General features: G+C 42.8%; 1 protein-coding gene across 1 annotated transcript in view; it reads right to left on the bottom strand.

Annotated features, from left to right (window-relative positions):
- Positions 1–225: 225 nt before the first annotated feature.
- Positions 226–26,040, bottom strand: part of LOC110384216 (protein groucho) — a 51,714-nt gene continuing 25,899 nt past the window's right edge. Inside the window, 12 exon segments of the mRNA XM_021345399.3 lie at positions 226–645; positions 1,376–1,575; positions 1,909–1,991; positions 2,377–2,537; positions 2,771–2,950; positions 3,175–3,421; positions 3,645–3,791; positions 3,793–3,936; positions 4,574–4,695; positions 4,813–4,914; positions 15,833–15,858; positions 18,952–19,150. Of these exon segments, the coding sequence (XP_021201074.2) occupies positions 538–645; positions 1,376–1,575; positions 1,909–1,991; positions 2,377–2,537; positions 2,771–2,950; positions 3,175–3,421; positions 3,645–3,791; positions 3,793–3,936; positions 4,574–4,695; positions 4,813–4,914; positions 15,833–15,858; positions 18,952–19,150 (1,719 nt within the window). The 3' untranslated portion in view covers positions 226–537.

Genomic DNA, 26,040 nt, shown 5'->3' on the forward strand with positions numbered 1-26,040 from the left:
TGCGTCGATTTCGTGTGGACAGTGTAAGCATTATTTAGCAATTATGTACAATACAAAGTTTTACGATAATGTTTATTACGTTTTCAAGTAATTTTACAGAATGATTGATGATTTATTTATAATTTAATGTAGCCATCATTAGTACATTTAATGCAAGTAATAATCGTGTTACGTGATCTTCTCAGGTGATTTTTTGTGTATAGGGTTGGTATGAATAAAAGCAAGTTTTATACGGGTTGCGCATATCTTTTCTTTAATACGAGCATTTTACAACAATATTGAAACGAAATCATCATTTTGAGATCTGCTGCCAACATACACTACGGCGCTCAACAAATAAACATAAATCGCGCACACTAATCTATATAAACAAGTCGCATAAGTACATACAGGCTTCCCGATATATTCTATACATACACTAAAGCTATATCACCACTTGCCACTCTACGTTCCCGGAACGTTCCACACTCACTAAGGTACACAGTCACTTGTTGATCTATTTTGTTCGCTTGTTCAACTGTCTGTTTGTCTGTCGCACTAGTAGATCACCTCATACACTGTGGCCTTCTTGTCGCCGGACCCGGTCACTATGTACTTGTCGTCTGATGAGATGTCACAGCTGAGCACCGATGACGATTCCTTTGACTGTAAACAAATATCAATTTATTAGTTTATTGAACTTAGCAACAAGATTGCGTAAATAGGAACTCTGAAAATAACTAGAATGATAATAGAGTATTAATTAAATACAGGTTAATAACATGTGTAAGTGTAAACATGTTGAAATAATTAGTTTGCTCACACTTTGTTTGTTAATTGTAATCATGACACTGAAGTGTGTTTGTCTTCACTTGATATGAGAGTATTCACTATGTTTTAAGACCTGACTCAGCAAAGTCGAAACAAATAGGTACCTAACCACTAGACCGAGCCTCTTGACGTAACTTTGATAACCTAAATGCAAGTGAATATTTATTATGTGCTTTCTGATAACTCAGTAAGGTATGAGAAAGCCATCAGAATAAATTATGTTTTAACTTTCTACATGTGCACACGAGGATGTTGAATTTGTGCTGTAGGCGAGGTGAAACCTCAATGGAATTCTGACAACAGACATCATACAGACATTCTTGGCTAACCTCTTAAAACGTTGACAACATTGCAACTTCTTTTACATCAGTATTCAGAGAATATAGATAATATCTACTTTTCAGAATAAGGCAATGCGGGGCTAGTTACTATACGCGATAGAATGCAATCAAAAGTAATGGTGTCGCGATGGGAATTCATAGAGGACCCGCAAAACCTCAAAACTAAAGGTGGGGCTTATATCTAACATGTAACTCTAAATTCTCTACATATAAGAACTAATTACCTGGAATATACTAGCTCCATAAGGCGTACGCCACGCATTGAGCAGGTTGTCCTTCCCAGTGGACACGAACCACTTGCCACAGGAAGCGAACCGCAGCGACAGCACGCACGACTCGTGTAGGTGAAGCTGGTACTTGTCCGGCTTGACCGCGTGGAGCACTTCCACGTTACTGTTCTCCATGCCTACTGCTAGCCATTCGCCTGGAAAATAACAATTTCGTAATAAATTAATTGGAAATAAATGACGGGAGACTTTCGTTTTTTTTTTGTTGTGTTCTGGAGAGGATTTCTCTTTAGACCGGTCTCACTGACTGAATAATATTTCTGCTGACTATGCTTTAGATTAGATCGATTGTTGCACAATATATTCTAGCTGAATTTCAATTAAGAATGCCAATGTAGTATGAACCCAGTCCCACAAGGATCGGCTTAGTAATTTGAGCTTCTTCTTTTAATTTTTCGATCAGGAAAACAATAGCTTATTGACCTCTTCTTAATTGTTGGAAAATCTTAAGTAAAATTCGTAGTGCTTACCTGTCGGACAGTATCCTAATGAGAATATTTGAGAACTGAAGTCGTGCTGTTGTAATTGTCTGCCTTCTCTCAAATCCCAAGACCTGGAAATATATAAAAACAACTCATTAACATTTTGATTTCATCAAATAATTCTAATTTTATTTTATTTTGTAATTAAGAAACAGCCAATGGCCCGTTACATTTGTGTTAAGAAAAAACAAACAACTCCGTAGTTGCTATTATTAGTGCATAGGTATCCGATTTTTTGTCTCGATATTGTTAATTACATAGTTACATTAAAATATTTCAGCTCATAATTAACTTGTCTTTGGACTTTAAAATGAAGAATCTGTAGTCGTTACTTTGAATTCAGACTGTTTCTATAGCATCAGAGACGCTCTCAACTCGAGTCTCATTTCTAACTTACACAAGGTCTAAAGACTGTGGTAACCAATTGTAGTATAAGGTTGATTTATCTTGTCTTACCTGACAGTATTGTCAAGACCCCCGGTCCATAGTTTAGTGCCGTCAGCAGATATATCGATGCAGGACGCGCCGTCTGTATGACCCTGGAACTGCCGCACCAGGGTCTGATTGTGTAGGTCCCACACCGCTATGTTGCCGTCTGAACAACAGCTGAAGCACACCTGTAAGATTTTACGAGATATGTTAGTAACATTTTCATCTCTACTTGCTTTTTCATTAAATGCAACTACAGCGCTTTCTCAGTAGTACATATTTATGCGTCATCGCTTGAACCAAAATCGAGCGTACAGCCCCACGTTTGAAAGGGTATACTTTTATTTTTTACTCAGAAATTAATAAAAAACCCCGAAAAAAGCGCTCAGCGACCGGTCTTTTAATCTTCTGAAGTGCTTACCTTAGAGTCGGGACTGATGGCAAGTGCATAGCAAGCTGGTGCTGACGAGGTGAGTTCCGCCTTAATCCTAGGAGTGGGAGACGCGAGGTCCCAGATGGACAGGTTCGAAGCCTCCCCGCCTACGATCAGCGTGCGACCGTCAGGCAGGAGTTTCACAGACCTTATGTAGTTGTCCCTTTGCTGAAAACAAGCAACATCAAATATTCAATACAATGTTTTATCAAGATATTCCCCTAATTGTATTAACTCATACTTGATATAAAAGAAAATTAAAATAAAGAGAATTATTTAATATTTATGGATATTGTCACCATTTCTTTTGAATTTTGTATTTTCTACAGTAAACCTCAAGATCAAAATAAAAATACCAAAATATCATGAATCGACGACAGTTACCCACTCACCAAACAATCCAGTTGACTGACTGGCGCTTTGCTAGGCTGGCTGATGTCCCACACCTTGACGCAGCCTTTCCCTCCAGTGTAGACGTACTTAGTGGGCGATGACACTGTGACCGCGCACACCACCTCGCCGTGCGCGAGTGCCGAGACCTGACGCGCGTGACGGGGTATGCCCGGGCCCATCAGCGCGTCAGGCGGAAAGGGCACCGGTTGCATTTGCCCCTCCGCAGAAACGTGGAATGAATATGCCCTGCAATCAAGTTATTTACTTATTAGTCGCATGCCATAACTGATCAGCCGCAGTTCACTGCTAAATTGGAGGACAAATGGGGAGTTATGTCAATGTCGTCACGCTGGGCAAGCGGGATGTGGACTGATATTTACATGTTTAAATAGTGTGACGAATGTATTACGGTAATTTAACGAGTTTTCTAATAATTTTGAACATCTAATAGGTATATGAGATCACTTACGGCTTGCCACCCGGTATCGGCGTTAGCGAGGCCGGTCCGATGGGAGGCCGCAGCGGCTCATATGCCAACGCGGCCCGCGCCGAGTACCCCGCGAGCCCATAAGCGTCGTGCGCCCCATTGCCCAGGTAGGGTACTGCAGCGCCGGGGCTTCACTGCGGCCTTCAGCGGAGCCCCCGCAGACCCCGCCCCGCTCGCCCCCGAAGTCGGAGTGACAGGCTTCGAGATCGGCGTGCTAGGCTTCTCGTCAAGCTTTTTGGCCGAAGGCGTCGACGCGTTGCTAGACGTGCCCGATCTGATGATTGTTAAAATTGAGTTATCAAAGCCCGCTAATTGTATTGATCAAATGATCAATCTAACCACAAAAAACTTATAAAAGATTTCTAAAAGAATCTTAAGTAGTCGTGTAAAAAACGGACGCTTTGAACATTGAACATAAAGAGGCGTAGTTACACAAGTACGTATTTATGTAGTACAACAAAATAAATGTCCAAAAGTTTTGTAAAATGAACGCGATCCATCAAAGCGTCTAATCTTATTGGTGTTAATGGGAGTACCAGTGAACCTCGGCCGTGTATACGTAATTGATTCAGTGCGGAGGCGGATTAACTTTCGACTTGGACAACTTGTCTCGGCGTACAATGACCTTACGGGTACAAGTAGTTTTCTCACTAGGGCTTCTGTTAAACGGATAGAGCGATTATCACGAGTTAACGCAGCCGGCGAGCATTACGATAGAACGCCGCGGGGCGTGCGGCTTAGCGTGTTCACTAATGTACTACTTGTTATATTTAATTACAGGTGAAATGGGCCGCCACGCTTGTACTTAATATTATCAAGCCCAGTTATATACGTTTTACGCACTTTTGTGAGTAAAACATTGTTTTTCTTGATGTTATTTATTTATCGTGCGGGTTTGTTGTAATACACACCTGGGACTGTGTGGCGGGTGTTCCTTCTTCGGTTGGAGTTTGTCCAGGCCGTTTTCCCGCGGCGAGGGCGCGCCGTTGTGTGGTGACGTGGGCTCCTCGCTCGCGTCATCTACTACCAACTCCTGAAATATCAATAAGACATTGTGAATATTAAATATTATGAAAACTCAGTAGTTCTACTAAAGTAACTGAAGCTACGAAAAAGAAGGGCAAATTATGATTTCATAAAGTGTACTTACGTGACCCATGTCTTTCTCTTCTTTCTTTAGTTTCTTGTGATCAGGTTCTGCCGGACTCCGTGTCCTGTACTTTTCCCTTTCACCGGGTGATATAGAATTTCTCTGAAACAAAAATAGAAAGCGATATAAACAAACCGCAAGACCATTAATATTGGCAGTATTGGTCTGTTAGTTTAACAAATACGAGTAGGTAAACATAATCAAAACGTTTACGGCGAGCTTACGTACCTACAGCAATCAATCGATCATTGTTCGCAAATAAATCGGCGCGCAGCGAGGCGAACGCTACAGTCAATATCAATATCAAAACACGCTGAGGCAGAACAAACTGACCGCATGATTAGCTCCGGGAGTGGTCATCGCCCCCTCGGGGAGGCGGGAGGACGCGCGCGGCGAGCGGGGCGGGGGGGGGAGGACAGGCGACCGCAACATTTGGATGAGCGCGCAAATACGGACTAATGAAATAATCATATACGTGACGAACGACCGCCCCGCGCTTCACTGATTCCGTTCGTGTTGACACTGCGTACTTTCGCGTACATCCGCACGCTATGTACGGCCTACCCGCTAGCGCTGCCAGCTGCCAATCGTAAATTGCAACGTTGGGGTAAACGCGGCACACGTGTGATTGTGAATAATCTGGTGCACAGCATGCACTCCGCACAACAATGCGAAATGTTTCATTCATACAATCAAGTATTTTACATCTTTTATTAACACAAAAAGAAAGGGGATTATATTTTCGGAGAAAATAAAATATTTTGAAGGATTTCTTCGCTAGGCAGTGACTGGGATTAAAACGTGAAATATTTATTTTAAAAATAATCCCTTGCTTGCTGTAATAGATACCGTATATTCGGTCTATTGCCCGCAGCCAGTTATGTCTAGGCACATACTGATGCTATTTCAAGTGTTCGAGCAGCGAACGCAGTTACTCGAGCGAAAAGCTATTCCGTACGAGTACCCTGGGTATATTGCGCTTTTGTATTTTCACTTCACACATAATCGGTACTGGATTGAATACAAGCTGAAGTATTTTAGCTATCCGGACATGGATGTCAAGTTACGTGTTATAATAACGTTTGGCACGCATTAAGATCTACACGCTCGTAGCACGGAACGACTCCGCTACGCGCGTAGCTTATCGTGCGTAGCATGTTGCTAAGCGTATTTGAAAGAACATTTTGTATTTCTTTTACGGTTCTTTGTGTATTTTCTTTCATAAAGTCAACTTTCTGACTTACTCGTAGACCGTAAATTCGAACAGTATAAGTCATAAGTGTTGTAGAACATTTAAGCGTTCGGGCTTACCGTCGCCCCGGGAGTTCTGCAGGCTATTCGGCGGGCAGGCCTGAAGGGATCTAAGGGGCCTAATTTTATGAGGCACTAAGTTAGAAGCAAGCGGCTGTTAATTTGCTCGGCGAGGCGAGACGGCGACCTGTCGCCACCCGCGGTGACTTACGGCCTCCCGCAGTCCCGCTTCAGCGTACTCTATCATACTTTACGCTAAGATTTGCAACTATTTATCGCCTCATCGTGAAGTGATAAAGAGCATAAATATCAGACTATCAGCCGAAATTAGCACGAAAACTATCACCAAGAATATACTGCTTGGCAGTGCTTGGCTCTTTCGCTAGAGAATTAAATTGTTATAACATCTGTTTTTCTTTCAATAATCTCAATGATATTAAAGTTTTTATGTACAGATCCCGATTTTTATTAGCACAACAAAATTAGATAATAACATCGAGACAAGCCATCAACGTGTTAGATAAACAAGTAACACAGCTTATTGCGACCGTCGTTATTAGATATTTGATAGGCAAGATGTAACCAATAAAGTTTTATTATTGGTAACAGTCGCGCGGAGCCACATATAAAAGTGGAGTCGGCTATACTCTGTACATACGAGCAATATGTAATGAATATAGGCAGTGACTACATATGTAGTACACTTGAACATGTCTAGAGAGGTGAGCGAGGCGCACGTTAGCAGGGGTCGAGCATGTACTCGAGGCCTAATTTTACGATTACCGATCCCCACAGAACTCGACATCGAATTTCAAGTGAAGCTATATCGTATGGAGTAGCCACCGTGCCCGTCGCCCTAATGTGACGTGTCGGATTCGATTGGATGGATTTTATGTTACCCATACGAGTCGTTCGCTCGAGGGTACATCGTTTGTGGTTAATCGTTAATTTAATAGATTGAATTTGTGGTCGGCTGACGAATAGTTTGATGTGGGCACATACGTTACTTTGAAATGAAAATGATCAGAGGTTATTTCTTATGTGCCTGCGTGTTAAAGTTATCTTGTGATCTTGTCTAATGATTATGTGGAAACCTTAATTTGGTTTGTGTTTGTCACTATGAATAACATTGTGATTTGGAGCACACGAATAGATACGTCAACCTATCTACTGACTGCACCCTGTATTATGTTTGTAATATAGTTACCAAGACAAGTCAATAAAATTATTTGGGTACGTGATATTCATTCGTTTATCTTCTTATATCTTTGTTCAAACAAAACACTCAATAACGAGTATCGTCGCAACCTTTTCTATTTTCAACAGAAAAGCGAACAGAGCTAATCTTTACTTTATCCCATTACGCGCGTCGACCTCAAGAAAAAGGCAATTGAGTGCGGTACGAAGGGTCGGGCGGGGTGACAGGCGACTGCGACAACACGACTTGCCGTGTGTCGAGGCCGCGAGCCGCGTCGCGCGGTCGCACGCTCGCGCCGCGCAAGTCGCCGGTGTGCGGCTCTGACGTAACATATAAAGTGGCAACACACAGGCGCGCTGTTAACGCCGGCCGGGCTTATTGTCTGCGGTCACGCGACGAGCCGTTTAGCCGCGCGCCTCGCCGCCGCCGCCGCCCGGTTAACCGGAAGGGGGGCGGTTAACCGGACGCTCTGGGGCGGAAGCGGGGGAAATAGATAAATAGACCGCCCGCCGCTCGGAAATGTACGGATTGAGTTCGGACTATATTTCAGGCATAATAGTTTTGAAAGTTACGTGATTTACACGCGACGTTTTCAGCTTTTATCGAGGATACCAATTTTATACGACTTCGTTTTATGATACTGTCGTCGAAAAGTTTTATTGCGTACATTATATTTTTAAGTTCTATTACTGCGGCAATTTATAACATAAGATATAGTAGCGCTTCATAATACGATGAAAGGCCAACCGTCCCATATGGTTAAGCTCATTCATAAAGATTAACGCGTTATTAAACATGTCTTACTACTGAGACCCCCGTTTAAATGTAAACATTAATCGGTCCGAAACGAGAATCCGCGCTCGTCGGAAACCTGGCCCACAAAAAAGTAACAAAAATTAATCGTCAGCGAGCGCATAAACCGCGGGTGCTGTGCGACTTTAAAATTAACTTTACCGGTTCATTCGTATACATAAATAATGGAGGAATTTCTGAATACACATTAAACTCCTATAAAGAATACATTAGCATAAATTTATGGAAGCGAGTCGGCGTTTCGAGCGCGTTTTTACTCGACTCGTAAAGTTTATAGTCGCGAGTGGAGGATTGCGTTTACTGCGCTCGCTATCGCTTTATGGCCGACCCCAAATAACCAAATTGCCTGGTGCTCGTTGTCGAGCTGACGTGCGGCCGGCCGAGCCGCTCCGCAATCTGCGAGCGAGCCCATTATGCCGCCACTCCGCGTTACGAGCGCTCCTCGCGGAAACTCCGCCGCACTTACAAATACACTTGGAAACTTGCCCGATACAATTGATGTTCATTACCGCACTGTTTGTTAACCTGCAGTAAACCGAGCGTGAGCGCGGCCGCCTGTCGACAGCTCTCTACTAAACGGCTCCACTTCGTCTAATGTAAAACGGCAATTCAAAACAGAATTCCGATACATGTATGGAGCAGGCAAAGCAAACTCAAGTGGATTACAAATTATATCAAATTAACAGGCGTCCGCGTCGGGCAGCCGTATCACACAAAGTAAATTCCGGGGAAGCCATCGATAAGCAATCTCACCCCGCCCCTTGCTCTTCTTCTTCTTCTTCTTTAGTCGGTCCCTCACTCGTTGAGGATCGTGACCCCATCTCCTACGCCGACTATTAGCTGTCGCCAGCGTTCTCTGTCCTGTGCCCCTTGCTCTATTACAGGAGTAATTAGCACAATTAACAGGAGCAGGCGCGAGGGGGTGTGTGAGCGGGCGGGCGCGGGGGGAGCGATCGCTTTCACGCACGCAAACAAATGTCACGTGGCACGGCGCCTTAATTAAAACGATAATTGAGTTGACTTGCGAAATTCATCCGCCATTTCGACATTCCGAGAGAAATTTCACGGAAACTCCCCTCGAAACTACGAAGCCCTTAAGTGTCGACGACTTTAATTTTGTGTTTGCGTCTACTTTGCGGTCTCGAGGCAAATTTTAATACGGAGTACGCGGCTTCGCTTTGTAAAATTACTTAAATAAATTACCTGAAATCGAGTTTCAACGCCACGCTGAAAGTCTAATTCGTTCGGAAAATTGGCAGAATTAAACACAGTATCCTTCATATAAGTCACTAAAGTCTCGTATTTCAAAGTTTTTTTTTCTGTAATTGAGATTATCTAGGATAGTAAAAAAAAATTACTATTACAATAACCCCAAACACTTTACGCTTAGGGAAATTTTCATAATATTTTGCAGTAGGGGTTTAGTACATAGAGGTGTTTAAATGTATCATTTACAATATTGTAGAATGGGAATTGACACAAATCTGTGAAGTGTCCGAAAGACAACGGTCTGTTTGATGTGATCAACACGAGTTGAGTCGTCGAGCAGGGCGCGTCGCGCGTGCAAAAGGGGCTGTAGCCGCGCGGTTATTTAAATGAGAGCTCCCTAGCCACCCGTCAATAAAACATTAAACACGTAACAAGTTTATGCGCAGCGACAACCCTAGCGGATTCCGCCACTTCGTTAATCCGGGGCGGGGGCAGCCCTAAATTAGGGTCGAGACAAGCCGTAATCCCCCGCTCCGCGCGACGGGGGATTTATATTGTTATTGCTCCGCGTCCGGAATTATACGAGGGTTGAGGGACTAATGAAAGGGGAAATTTAATTCCTAATGATTCTCGTCTTAGTCCGTAACGAGGAAACTCGAAAAAGGGCTGCGACCCGCACACTTTTTATGATTAATCGTTTGAAGCGAACCGAAGATTATTCGATCGGATTGCCTTTGTTTGTTTACTGGTGTTTAGTGTGTTTGTTTTTATTGTAAACGAGGCGATGGCGACGTGTTTGTGGTGCAGTCAGAAGTTAACGACAAATTGGATTACAAATTTATTCATGAAACGTTTTCGATGCTGGTACACGGCGTCGGCAGAGAGCTCGCGAAGCATATGTAAATGTGTGATAAGCACGAAGGGGGCTCGGCAGGCTGGCCGCGCGCGGTGGCAGCTGCCGCCGGCCGCAACTCCGCCACGCCAGCTACACGCCACCGCATAAGCCGCATTGTACAACATGCCGCCAGACACCTACACACTACCTACATATTATAATTTATTTAAACCCATGCTATATTGCCTACCTTTCTGCAACCTGGTATCCTATAGACTCTATTAAGTAAAGCCGCTGGAGCAAGTGTTAATATACATAACTCTCTTCGTAATGAAATAATTAAAATCATGCCGAATGGCATCATTTCTAAGCAGCGAACTGTAGCACGGTGATAAACAATGAGTTAAATAAAAATGAGCCGTCAGCCATTAGCAGAATGCGCTGTTACGCTAACTGCAACAGTAGCGTCCGCCCTTCCGCTCATTACGCCGGCGACTAATTGAGATAAATTATGAAGACGTGCAGCGAGCCGCGAGCTATCGCACCCACCTTACCTGCTAATTACATGCAGCGATTTCAATTACCCGAGCGCACTACCAAGGTTTTTTTTTGCTCAACAACAAACATGCTTGGTTTGTTTTTATTAAGTTTATCCGCTATTGAACATCGTCTGAGGCGATTAAATCACAATTAACACACGTAATAGCGTGTTGTAAAGATGTTATAGCATTATGGATGCAATTAGATTTTAGTGCTTAAGTATAGGGTGTCGTAAAACCGAAAAGAAACGTATGCAATAAATATATTTAGTGGTGGTGTGTGTCGAGTGCAGCGAGGTATGCGGGCCACACGCGTGGCGAGGCGACAAAGAGCGCGGCGGGTGATAGCGGCGCGACCGCAGCAGAGAGGCGCTGCCGACCGCAGCAGCGACCTGCCTCGTCAGTCTGCGGTCGCGCGCACTCACCCGCTGTTTACGACCTGTGTGCTGTGCCTTACTCCCGACCCTGGGTGGTACTTACAATACAACTACCTACTTTATAATTACACTAATTACGTTAAATAGACCAAACATTTCATATATGTAATATATTTTATACGCGGTAATTGCTACAGAGTCAGACTGTTTGAATTCTAGCGCACTTAGTATAGGTAACAAAGCGCCTTTGAATCGAGTCGTCGAATGCAATATCTATTGAATATTTCATTTGAAATATTGAACGTGTGGGAGCGCGAAGCATCGTTATTAGTTATACGGTTGGTTACATCAACGCGATCTATTCGTACAGCTAACAATGAATCAAATAACAATATTGTTTTAACTTACAATAATGTTAAAGCTGATCTTGACAAGGAAAGTAACTTATCTGTATTTTAGGTGTTATCAAGATAAACCGGATCGTAGCCTGGAATACTGCCAGCCCTAAGTTGACATCAGGTTAATATTGCCACTTTCAGAGAAATAAAAACTTATTTCAGCATCAGATTCCAAAATCGTGTATAAAGAATGAATATTAAATAGTGGTAACACAATGCAGCGACACAAGCATGTATTGTTATGAAGCAAGAGGGAGGGCAGACGGGGGCAGGCGCGATTCGATCAAGCTTGCATAAATCGATGCGATACGGCAGGATCGTGAACAAAGCCGCAAGCCCGCTCCGAGACGAGCAATCCCCTACCTACCCGCTACCCACGACACACGCCATCCGCCATCCGCACACCGAACGTCACACAAACGATATTATGAAAAGAATTCCGATATACTTTTTGCTCTTACTGCCAGTAGGTGGATTATTACCTTCTCAGACCAAGTTCACAACAGGTAGCTACGTAAGTATTGTTATTTTAGGAATTCAATAAACGAACCAACGTTCTTAGCTCTTTGTATCGATACAGTTTTTTTTTTGTGAGTAAATATCGATGCATTTGTGTTTCCTTTGAAAACAGCGCGTTTTCACTGAACTAGCATACTACATAGAAGTAGCTATTACATGAAATGTCCACGGGTGTTTTACCCGAGTAAGTCTTGATTAATTCTGCAGGCAGATTATAAATTCAAGTTAGAGACAGAGGCCCTGACTGCACGACACGACGGATAATCCGCGTGGAATAATGTGGATGCACCGACATAATCTATGTGTTATTCCCTATCAAGAGACGCACAGTGTAAGGATTAAGTACAGTGCCTCGGCTCCGAGACATTAGCCGGGATTCAAGCAGCAACCGGCTGAACAGAAGCCATGTACGGGATTACCCAAGGATCCGCTACCTTGCCAAATATTATAACAATGCTCTTACAATCGAATTGGATAACACCTACATGTGCAGATATACGTGTCGCCTTGTACCTACTTACATTTCCACGCTAAGGTTTATGTCATGTTTTGGATGTTGCTGTGTATTTAGCACCAACCAAATTAAAAAGAAAATAAATAATCTGTCTATCATAATAATTGCATGTAGCATCAGAATGGCCATTTCAAATCGAAACCTGTTTCGTAGAAGCTGCACAATTTCATCGAAACGTCATGAATAACAAGGCACAATGTTGCGCAGGCAATCTAGCATGTGCCTCCAGTATGCGCCCCTGGCATGGGGCACAATCTTCAGATCGATATCCCCCGCGACTACCTAGTAACTGCTCTTTAACCTGTTCCTTATCTGATCGTTCCTTCACAAAGTAGCAGACTCCGAGATATCAAACCTATAAGTAAATGTTACTCTACGTAATTTGAGGATAGCTGCTCAAGAATAATTCAACGTTTATTTACGACGTGGTTCCATAAGTTCCGTATCCATCTACACTATCTACGACGAGGGTAATTTGTATAATTGCGAGAAACATCTCTAGTATAAACACGGGAAGATCACGCAGCCGTATACTTAAATGACTACAAAGTAGAAAGCAGCATAAATAAATTACATTAAACATTCGCTTTAGTAGCGCTAAGTTGTTTTGTTTTTCAATAAACAAGCCACCGTTACTTCAGATAGCCGGCGGTGTATAAAATGTAAAAAAGTAAAATAAGAGGACGACTACCGCGCAATCTGTTTCACTTTCGCCCGTCTTAATAATTACAAGTGGCCATTCTTTCCAATTAAGAAAAGTCTCGAGCTATAAATTGTGAGGGCTGTCGCGCGCGCGAAGCGAGCGAGCGCTGTTACAACGCGCGTAAACATGCCGCTAGGGCTACCACCCACCGATTTAAAAGGAAAATATCCCATTTTTGTTTTAACGGTTTAATAAAGTAGTCGGCCCTCGCCTGTATTTATGTAAGACATTTATACTAGCCGTTTCTACCTTAATTAAAGGAGCGCACCTTTAAAACGCAACGACCCCAGCATATCGAAGAACAAACGCAAATTTATTCTGACCGGAGTTTTTTTTTTTCGGTATCTATTAAATAAAGAAGTCGAGGAGAATGCTAAACAAGGTTGAGCGGCCCTCGCCCTGCGAGTTTTCCACTTGAAGTGGTGTGCGGGCGCGGCGCTGGGGAGGGGCCGGGTGGCACAGGGTGTGTTATTCAGAGTGGCTTAGATAAGGTAAGGAGGATGAAGAGGCGAGATGCGCGGCGTAATGAACCGGCTCCGAGCAGTTTTTGTGTGGTTCGGCCGCCCAAATTGAATATTAGGCGCGATTTGAGAGCGAATGAGCGGGCGGCAAAAATAAATCCGCGGTTATTATGTTACTCAAATGAGATTGTGGAAGGGCTCGCTCTGTTAGGCTTACAGCGGCTGCTCAATTTCGCGTCGGTGTAAATTGCTGGTCGTAAAGTTTGTTATTCTGTGGTTTAAGCACCTTTCTAAAATATAGGTAATTTATTTATAAATGACTAATTATACGGTTCGACCGCTAGGTGTTAATTGCCGGTAAAGAAGGGTGACTGGAACAGCTATTAAAACTTTGTTATAGCAGCAAAAACCAGATAGATTCAATACCCACCTATTATTTTTATTTAATTTCAAGCGGCCTACCTATCTCAAAAATAAAATAGAGCTTCAAAACAGAGCGGCATCGAAATGAAAAGTTTCCCTACACTGTAATGTAAACATGGGCCCGATGTATCGGAAAATCAAATATACGGCGCGCGATGTTTGCAAATAAACAACGTGCCTGCAACTGTGTAGCACCTTCGTGATTCGCAATAAAAACATAGTGTGGACAAAACGGGTGCGGCTCGGTCGACGAGTGTAACCTGACGCCCCCGCGCGGCCGCGGAGCCGCAGCCAAGACGCGCTCGGTTTATGTAAACTTTATTACGGAGTGCACTTCTCCCTGCCCCCCCGACTCCCTCGTTTCAAATTGTAAGGCGCGTCCGTGCATTACTCAGCTCGCCGCGTGTTTGCACAGATCGACGGTTCCGTGAGCGGACTGCCAACACAGCCGCGCCGTATCGGGGTCACACTGCAAGATAAACTCTTCACGTGCTGTCGTCGAGTTATAAACTCGCTCACCTCACCCAAGTTTTCCAACAAACTTGTTAAAGTATGCGGTGCGAGCTGATATGCGGTAATGTGATCGCTACGTGACTGATTATGTTTTCCTAGCCAAATGGAATTAATGTCTGGGGTGAAACAGCTACTGCTCGCGTTTGGGAAATTTATAAGGGGTTACTAATCACCTAAAATATTACAGTATATTTGATTTCGTTAAATGCACAAAACTAAGGAAGAAATACTTTGTTCATTGGAACAAGGCCTCCATGAGAATCATTTGACAATAGACGAAACTAACGACCAGGCGATGTCAAAGGCAAAAGTGGATAATTGTTGTCATTGTCATGAAATAGGTTAGTGCAACAAAGACAGTGTTACAAGTAGGTGCGGCGTATCGATTCGCATGCATTTCTGGGCGCTCGTCGGCACATCTGTGCGGTGCGCCACTGTTCACCCCCTCCCCCCTCGGTGGCGCGATAGCCGACATTCGCAACACCTCGGGAACGACGCACTCGCGACCGAGCTCACTTCACTATAGGGTTGACATAACCACAACTGACATTATTTTCAGTTTTTAACACTATTAGGAATTTCTTCAGTCTCCAGGAAAATAATTGGGAGAAGTTCGAATGACATGCTCAGATGATCATATTACCCATTAATTTAAAGTTAAGATCACAAATTAAATTGATTACTGCCAAGTATCAAGAGAGAAATAATAATATCGCTCCCACGTACGTAATATACTGACTCGGAAAGCCAGCCAGAGGGGATGTCCGGTTTACGTTGACAGTGCCAGGCCCCAAGCCCCTAAGGCATTGGGGGAGAACCCCAATTCCGTATGCCTTAGCTGCCTAAGTTGATAACGGATGCAAGGATCGGGCACGTGAAGCGTTTTTGGAACTATACATTTTGTATATAACCTACAAGACTTTTACCACGTCTTCTTACATTGAAAGTAATTACATATTTACAGAAGCAAGGAAGGTGTGTGGTAGAATCCGAAGGAGCGGTATGTAAATGCGTGGCATCCCTGAGCGGGGTGCGCCACTTGCACCACCCACTTGTTTCAGTCAGGGCCGTGTTATGAAATCAACGTGTTCGAGCGCAACACTACTCTCCGCGTTCACATTCCCAAATGGAAAAGGCACTACGTACGTAGCTACATCCTACCTATGGATGTACGTAGGTACGCTTGTTGGGGAATTTTTCAAAGCAAAATTGTGCCGTCGGAATTTTAACAACCGGGCGAAATTGGAAAAAGTTATTCTATACTCACATGTCGCTCCTCTGCTGAACTGATACCTGCAACCAAGTGGGATAAGTTAGCTGGATTATATTACACGTTGAACACAGGAATGTGGGTTAACCGCAACTATAAAAGACGATAATTTATGATGAATTATAATAATTATTGGTTATGCCCGGTTCGCGAGTTCTTGTCTAAGCAATCACTTATTAATTGCGTGAAGTAGATTGGTAGTGGCATTAGCACGACTACTTCGAGGAGTCAACTTCAATTCTGCTGAAGCTTAATTATTGTTGCGTACGTAAGTAAATGGTTCAGGCTGTCGAGTCGAGTAAGAGTTAATTGAACATATTGGTGCTACGCTTGCTCAAAAATAAAACTAACTAGATTTACTGTTTTAGCACTACATTTCCTCTTGAGCATAAATATGCTCAAAATAAGATATGCAACATCTGGAAATAGCAGAAATGTGGCACGTAGCACGTAGCATTCGTGTTTGTTTTATACAAGCAATCTGAGTGGGAAGGGTACGTGCGAGTGTAATTGAGGTGGATCCGATGAGGAGCCGGGTAAAGTGGTCGATGAATATTGCAGGGCCTGTCGCCGCCTCGTCACGGCACCCCCGCGCCGCCTCCTGACACCTTAATGCTATTACACACTATATCAGTTACGCCTCTGTCTACTGTTTACTTATTAAACTGCTCACTAATGTAAGCTACGCCGAACTGTTCGATTATATGCCAGAAAAGTAATCCGATGAAATTATTTATGAAGAGAAACCTGATGATACTGACACTTTTGTGTGCCAAAATCGTGGACTTGTTATCAATGGATCAGATATCAACTGGTTTAAGACTTTCTCTTTTGTATTCATATGTCGAACTAAATTTATCTTAATCCTAAACATAATACTTTATTCCACATAGTTATCAATCAACGTTTACCCCATCAATTAAGTGGGCTAACGCCATTGACAATGGTCTGTCATATGTTGCTCACTCCGAGATAATTGGAAACAATATTACTGGCGAAATTAGCTTCGCCTGTCAATCCCACAGAATACGTTATATGTAGTTGGCGTGTTTATACATTATGTATATGCTTTGTGCGGTATACATTAGGTCGCTAGTGTGCATGCAAATTGAATACTAATAAATTATCGGTAATCAGAATAGCACAATGCAATAGCTAGAATAGTTGGAATAGTAAATAGCCTGCAGCTGTAGTTATGCGACTAATAAACCTTTCATACAATCATTGGTTTTTAATACAAGGAAGTGTAGATTCAAAATGTATATTCCTAACTAAATAAGCTAATAACACTACAAAGAAGATCCCCAGTTATGTAAAGCCGGTGGTGAGGCACTAAACAGTAGGCTGTCATTCCCCATAGGTGGGATTAGCCCCGTCACGTCGGCACGTATCAATCGTGAGTATTCACGGACCGATAGTGCCGGAGTTAACGACGCCTCCATTGTTCCCGAAATAGACGTGTTCACGGCAAGGGAGAACTTTCAGCCTATGTTTACTTATCTTACACGCTTACAGAACAACAGTGCTTGTCCACAACTTAGCGAATGCACTCCAATTTTGAGTATTTGAAATAATTTAAAGATGTGTCAAACAAAGATGAAGATAGAAAATTATGACAATTTAATTTCAATTCAACTATAAATTGCAATTGCGTAACTTAGTAAATTTTGTGCACATGTGTATTTTGTGTAGTACCATCAGAATATGTTGCCACAGTTTAATCAAAACAGCAAATCCGTTGTAGATTACCTATGTACAATACATACCGTAGTTACTGAGTATTGCATACATCAAAGGCATTATCTCCGCCGCCTGATTCGTCTCAAGTTTGTGAGCAATTGCAGCCAATCCTATTACTATTCACGTGCGCTACATATGTACGTACATATTGCCAGACGCCATATTAGCACTGCATGTATTGCCACAATTAATTTAAACGCAATAGCCTCAATTATTGGCCGGCTATTCCCCTACATTGGCCGGCTGCGCATGAACGCTTCGTGCACATCGATTCAAAACAATGCAATCACATCATAACAGACAAATTAGAGGTTCCATTCGTGTTTTGAGCTGCTTAATATACATAGACTTGTACAAAATTATCGCTTTGACACATCGCAAACGACTACTTACGCTAATGCAACGCGTGGATATAATTTGGTTAGAACGCGAGTTACGTGTAAGTCCGCGACCGCACACACTCAAGTCAGCCGCAAAATTACGTTACTAATTGACTAAAACACGCGACGCTCACACCAGCAAGGAATAATTAATTGAGCTCTGGCAAGGTGCGGGGCTCGTGGGGGCGGGGGGGCCATCTGCGCGGTAACTCTTACATCAGTACACCGATAATGGCACAAATTAGCCGGGGAAGTGGCAGGCGGCGCCAGGGGGTGGCAGGGGGCGCTAAGCCGGAACATCCCGGAGCGCAGATTACCGCTTGCTTTTGTAATTAACCGGAGCGACGGGCGGCTTCCAAATCCATTTCTGTGTTACATTTTCATTTGTGGCGCGCTCGTCCCCGCCGCGTCGGGATTACTCGCTCTACCGTGAAAACTGGAAACACTCCCCGTTGTTTGATATGAATAATACTCAGCTTGCCCTCGAATTATAAAGCGCCTATTTGTTTGATGGATATAGCCGACTAACAGGAAATATGTTTTCCACCAATCTGTTCTACATCTCTGTTTACATATTCTGTCCAAACAGGCGCGTAGATATATTTCGGAGAATTGACTTATTCATACTCTCAAAGTAATATCGGGCGAGCCGTAGCCGTCAGCGATCCGAAAACACGCAAACAGTGAGTTCAAAAAGCCACTCGAAGATTGTAAATATTGAAACAGAAGTGGGATCGGAGACGTCTGCCGCGGAGGGCGGCGGGGGCGAGGCCCGGGGGGAGGGAGGCACTAATAGTCTCCAGAGGCACACAGCAAACAAAGCGAATACACAAATACGCGACAACCTCTTAAAATATTCATCTTTGTATCGAACCGTTAGTTATACAGTGCGACAGATACAGGAATCCTTTTTCTTTGCGTCTTTTGAATGTTTTCTATAGGTGGATTAGCAGAACTGATAAAACTTTTTGTTAAGAAAAGCAAAATATAACTTACCATTGCCTTTGTCGTCTGGTCGATGTAGGTCAGGTGGTTTGGCTAGTACTGATAGAGGATGGTGTGGCACGCCTAGCCCCAGCAGGCCGGCGGGAGGCAGGGCTCCCTGGCCCAGGAGTGGCAGAGGAGGCGCTCCGTGTGCCGGCAAGTGCGCCGCATGCATCTGCTGTAGCAGTCGCGGCAGGTCTGGCCTTTGTTGCTAAAACAATTAAAACACAACACGTTAAAAATTTTCTTTCCATAATTTTTAAGTGTCTCCAATCAGCAGCAAAACACTCAGTCCAAACGTTAATAGACGACGTAAGTATAGGTAGGTAAGTCCTAAAACTAAATGGCCCATTCTAACCGAAGGACGAAAACCGAAACTACGGTAAGACACTAATTAAAACCCACCACGCTTAAACAGAATAAACCCACGGCTTTGTGTCTAAACAAAACGAAATCACAGACAACACAATCAAATTAAAGTGTATTGTTTTTTAAAACGAGTAATGCATTTTAGTTCAGCGTCAACATTCTAAGTGGATTGATGTGTCACCGCAGAGCTTCGTGCATTTTTAAACCGAAGCCAAGCCAAATTAAAAAGTCCTCCACGGGACCCCTCCGTTCCGCGATATTTTAAATTTTAAATGAGAGCTTCGCCGGCGGCGGCGACTGAGCGAAATTGATTACTCCTTCTCCATTATTCCCCTTTTTCCACTTTTCCTGTTTTCCCGCACTTTCCGTTCCTATCTCGTCTCGTTTAACCTTATTATTTCTATACCCCCATGGACCCGCTCACTTCAACTAAGCGAATCGGTATGTTCTAACAATTTATCGATGCTCATTCGTTTCCATGCGTACATGTATCAGTGTGCTCATCAACAACATTTGGAGTCGCTAGCCGCTCCTGCCCATCTGCCCGCTGCTCGCTTGTACCTCGTACAGTACGCCCAAGCTTTTTCCGCTCGGCTGGGCAGGTTCTTTTTTTAACCGCCGAAAATTAATTGGATTTTCGCCGAGGGTGGAACATATTTTTTATTGGCCGCTCACGGCTGTGATTTATTGTGTGTCAAAAGGTGGCGAGCGCCACTTAGTTGGGAGTGCTTTTTACAAAAGGGGATTTTTGAAATTCAAATTATTTCCATTTGGCCATTTACACGTCTTATGGCCGAATGATTAAAATAAATAGGTTTAGTCTAGCTGTTTTCTTCTAGAAAGTTTTACCTACGAATTAAAACAACGATTATATGTTTCAAAGTAGATGATTAATAGCTTCTTGGCGCCATCATCCTAATAGAAAAGTATATTGTATATTACACTGCTACTGACAACTCTTGATCTGAAATAATCCGTACGGGAAAAATTGGTATTTCCTTATCACTTATGCATGTCACAAACAATTCTAAAATACAGGTGACCTAAAAACGGTATGTCCCTCCTCCCCAGGCATTCGTGGTGAACCCTCATCCGACGCGTGACAAACGACGCTACCTATCGTCGCTCTCCGACTAATACAAACTTTTACACTCTCATCATTATGGTCTGTTGCGCGACCTTTCTCTTTGCTGACTTCATCAATTAACTTTATGACAAACAAATGTACTGTATACTTAGGACTTATTACTTTTCTCTCAAAAATATTCACTATCGATTAATTTATCAATACTAAAAAAAAGCAATCCGACAGACGTTGAAATAAATAAAGTTTTGGGTCATGCAATTTGTAGTTGATTTTTACGTAGCGCGAGTTTTAATTACGTATTCGTCCCTCGCTAGTCGGAGACATACCTGTACAAACATTTCGCTCGAGCTAACTGTTCCCTCGTTACCGCGCGGTGGCGGCGTGATCCCGCAGCTATCGCTATCGAGAGCTCACCCCCGCCCTGCGCCCGCCCCACCCCCGCAACCCTCACCCACCCGCCTGTTATGAATGACAATAACGTGGCGTGATACCTCACCAACATTTTTTTCCATATTTAGACGTGATTAAATAGCGTCGATACGCTCTCCCCGGGATTAAAACTCGTTCCCCTAACGACTTTTCCATCCGTTTACTTATCTCTGAACGAAGTTTGGTGTTTATATTATCGACCGAATTTAAGTTTGATTAAGTTCCCCCTCCTACAAAGGGAAGACGACTGATATTTTTAATGAATTTTGCGGCTCAAATAGCAAAGTAATCCGAGCGACGCGACGACAGCGAGATAAGTGATGTGAATAATTCCCACATCGGTGAAACAAGGCACGCGACTAATGATTCAGTAATAAATAGGTACCTACAAAAACCAGTAACCTCAAATTTTCTTGTTGATAAAGTGGTAAATGACTATTGTTCTGTATTTTCCCATAAAAGTGATGAGAACGAATTTTATGCTTTGCTCAAACAGCCACATTAAAGCCTTAATATAAATATTTGTGTCAGTCGAGTTGAAGAAATAATCTCGTAGATTGAGATAAAAAACCCACAAGAGGTTATATTGTGTGGCACATAGGAGTGTACCTAAGCGTGTTCGTACGTAGTGTATGTAATTTGGGGTGTGTCGGTACGTGTGTAGCAAGTAGCAACAGACGTGAGCTGTCTCCAAAGCTTTTGTCATGAGAAAAATGCTCCGGCGCGTTCGGGTTTTCACGGCACATTTACCACCGTCTATACGCCGGGGATTATTCTTCATTTATAAATGGATAGCGCACGCCAACCGCACAGATTTCCACGCATAAATATTTCGCCAAGTTAAACAAGTAACTTTTTTGCTGGTTTTTTTCTCTCCTCGAATTTAATAGTGCTTTGGAAGATTTTGCACTAGCTACCTGGTTCACTTATAGATCAATAGAATTCTAGTACGTGACAATCTTCAGTCACGATTTCAATCATCGGAGCAAATTTTTCTGATATTTTTTCCGCTCGAAAGCTGTAGTTAAAGCCTGGTTCGGTAAATTTTCAGGCTTTAAAAATGTGGTTTAAGTTTCTTTGCAAGCAATTCACCATCCAAATAGGCTTGTGAAAAGAGATAAAAGATTTTATTGAAGAATATATAAAGCAGATCCCAAATGAAACCTATAGGGATAAGGATATTTATGACGCACCATGTCGCACTAGCATTAAGAAATGAGATCAACCACATATTATAAACACATTAGTTTAATATGGTGAGCAATTAATAAGTAGCAAGAACATTTAAAAATAATTACTGTTTACACAATTAGGGACTGAACTAGCAATCAACACGTAAGTGGAAGTTAACATACAATTAGTATGTTTTCAAAAGGTCTCGTTTTATGAGAAGTTTCCACTTCGGGATCAACTATAACGACAAACAAAATTGAAAGGATTGGTTTTTAATGCATTTTCAGCATGATGCAAAAGACAACAATATCATCGACATAATCACGACTCAAAATAACTGCTTAAACATTAAACCTCAAGAGAAGAAACATATTCCATAATGCCTGCATTAACTGAATGTTTTGTTAAAGAAGATTTGATAATTACAGTTACTGCTATCGTAATATAAACCAACCTCACCAGTAACATCGTTAAATAATTAAGAGTCAGTAAGCCCGTAGTGAGGCGAAAGCTGTTACAGTCTATGACTTGACTGCCGCCACTGACAAGAACCGAGTTAAATTGTAATGATCTTGCGTAATTGAATTAAACTCTTGAGACAAGACATTATTATTTATAAAAATGTGGTTGAATTAGGACATAACAACTTTAGGATACTGTTTTATGACGTTAATATAGGTTTAACATATTTATTCGGTAAGCAAACCACTGACCATAATTAATTCACCAGTTTCGGTAGTGTGCGATCAAATCCCGCTATTACTAAAATTAGCTTTAATGTATTCATATTACTAGCTGCAATGTTTAAAACATTAAACCAGGAAGTGCTAAGCATGGCAATGACACGCGTGACTGCTACACCAGGTAGGTAATGTTAAGGCTTCATGTGGCGAACACTTCGGCACTAATTTTACGGCCAATACAACAATACAAATTCAAAGCTGTAACCACATTCTAATCTTCCAATGGTGGCCATTAAATGCCATTCTAATGGACGTGTCGAGAAAAATAAGAAGGGTATGTGACAACTATGTATTGGCTTGGCAGTACAACGACGTAACAAAATTTACGTTACTTCACACATTCGTACATTAAAAGGTCGTAAAATTTGCGACATAGCAATGTTTCTCATGCTAAGTGCCTGTGTAAGGACAAGAGCGTGACATCAACACGGCATACAAAATAAACTTGATTGGGTTCTTACATGTAACTGTTCGTAATGGTATGCAGGTGTTGTGTCATATGTGTAGGTGCACACGTCAGCAGCCACGGCACGGTATAAAGGGGTAGTTTATCGCGACTGGCGCGGGAGGGGCGGCGAGGGGCTCACGCACCATTAGGCAGGAAGCCTCGAGGCGGGTCGACACGCGACGCCGACACGTGTTACACTTTCAACATAATTGCTTCTAATTACATATATTATACCTAAATACATGATATGTTGTAACATTAAGGATATACACCAGCCAAAAATGGAATACATAAACAGTTGTTCAAATTGTTGTGTACTCTTGTTCATGTATCTATGTAAGGACTTATTATGAGGCAGACTGGTATTAGTAACGTGTAACTTGGAATAACCTCCGAGTTCTCAAAGAAAAGAATACCAAATAAAAATAAGAAAAACTCGTGTCACTCGCGGGCCGGATGAGTCGTAAAACTGATTACATAATTTCATTGGAAGCGTCGACAGAACGGGCCCTAACTCACTTTTCCGCGTTGAAAAACAAGGAGCTTCGTCTAAACGACAGGGGAAAAGTTAATGCGACTCGCCGGGAGGACGCGTCGCGCGACTCACAAGAAACGTCGAGGGCCTGCAATGCAATATTTATCACCCGCCCGCGAACGTGCCTGTGAAAAAATGACAAATTCATGTTTCCCCGACGCCGCCCGACCCCGGCGCGCTTCTCGCCCCGATTTATTCTCTTCGTAATTTTTATCAGAGGGCGCGAGACCCAACGTAAACTAGATAGAAATGTTTTCACGACTCGCTTGTTTATAAAGCCATCGACGGGGAAACAGATACGCTCTATTTGCACGGCTCCGGCGCTCGTGTTTGCACATCTATCTCTCGAGATAATGTTGCATAAATGTTGTACGCATAATACACTTGTTTATTTCGCATACTTGCGTCGGCTTTTCAATCACGGCCTCGGCAGAGTCGATCGTAAATATAAGAATGAGATTTAGTAACGGATTCGTAACGCGTATCTATGACTCGAGGTCGCACGTTGCTATCGATCTGCACAAGTTACGTGAATATTGTTTCAATGTGAACATTCATGTCATGTTAGGTGAGCTTGAGAGGGAGTTTTCGTATCTGTAAGCTATTACCTGCGGAGGTCGGGCGCCACCCCTCGGGCGCTGGCGTGGAATAAAATCAGAACGAGAAATGATTTACCCGGCGATAACGCACCGACGACGCTCCACCGCTGTCGCCGTCTCCCTGCTTATTGACGAGTTCACGCACATTGCTCAAACACAATGCTGAATCGTTTCGCCACCTTATCCCTCATATTCCTATTCATTTATAAACTTTTCGTATTTCCTGCGAAAGTAGTACCTACATTTGTCGATTGTAAATTTGTAAATCCTCACGGCTGGGGGGCGACGAACCTTCCGCAAATACTTGGACCGCTTAAGGTATTTTCTTCTATCCGATGGCTGTTTTCCGATCGTAGACACTGAGAGGAGTGTCGCACGGGGCGGAGAAGGCAATGATTCACCTACGTGATAAGCGCGTGAAGCGGAACGCGATGACACAGAAACTTGATACGTATGGCAATAACATAAGCCAACAAAACATATCATATGTCACACGTTAATATGCGACTAATTCATTAATTGGAGCAGTTACGCGCGTCACGATAGATTATTTGTAAACAAAATATTTGGTGGTTAGCCAAACGTTATAATCTCAGGTATTAATGTAGATAATTTTTTGGCGTCTCTCAGTTTACGTGATATTAAGTTGAGCGTCGGTCGGCGGCCACAGTGGGCACGTCGTGTGATCGAGTTGGCTGCGGGCCAGCGCGTTCCATCCGCAACTCTCTATCGGCCGCAGACAGACGAGCGACGAGTGACTTCCACCACTTTATTTTCGCCCTCATTATCTTTAAAGTGATTTATTTTAGTCGCGGTCCATCTATTCACAGTTTTCGAACGCCAAACGTTAACACATACGGAGAATAGGTCACACTAACGACTTGGCACCTGACTACGAATAAGCCTATTGAAATAATAGACGGCAATGAAGTCCTCACGACACTTACTATAACTAAGAAATACAATTAGAGTGTGTGAAATTAGTTAGAGCCGCTATTTGAGGACAGACACTAATTCACAGCTCGGGAGCCGTTGTTAACACCGCGTATGCAAATTGAAGTAAAAGCTAATAATATGTAGTTGTCATTACTCTTGGACACTGTCGGTAGCAATATTCTACGTGTCTCGCCCACGCCGATGACAAATGGCCGCTTGAAATTATATAAACATGCTAATTCGCTGTGAACGTGGCGGCCGTCAGTTTAATAAAATAATTTTATACATTATGGTAGCAGTTTGTAGCAATTTCATCAATACCTCGTAGTTGGATGGCGGCCAACTCGTCTTGCGCGGCTTAGATCGTTTAATTAACGACCGTCGAACTTTCGACCTGTTGAAAGCCGTGCTTTTGGAGAATAAACTTACTTTACACGTAAGTACCGCTTGTTCCGAACGGGAATTTTAGTTGAGCTTCTGAACAATAACATTTTGGCCATGCCTGCGAGTTAGTCGAGAACGATAATTGGAATATTAACGTTTGTTGTTTCAATAAAGCATGTCTTACACAGGAGGCTCGTTTCTGTGAAAACCGATTATGTTTGGAGATGAGTCAACGGATGAGAAGCGTGTAAAATATGATATTTTAACCGAAAGGTGTGATTTATGCACGGCTATTATAATAACATCGACCTTCCCAGCATTTAGTGTGCGTGCAACAAGCGAATAACTAAGCAATGACAGGTCGGAGTCGCGAATGTTTGGACAGATGCCACACTCAC

This window comes from Helicoverpa armigera, chromosome 17, assembly GCF_030705265.1.
Source record: "Helicoverpa armigera isolate CAAS_96S chromosome 17, ASM3070526v1, whole genome shotgun sequence".
Taxonomy (NCBI): domain Eukaryota; kingdom Metazoa; phylum Arthropoda; class Insecta; order Lepidoptera; family Noctuidae; genus Helicoverpa; species Helicoverpa armigera.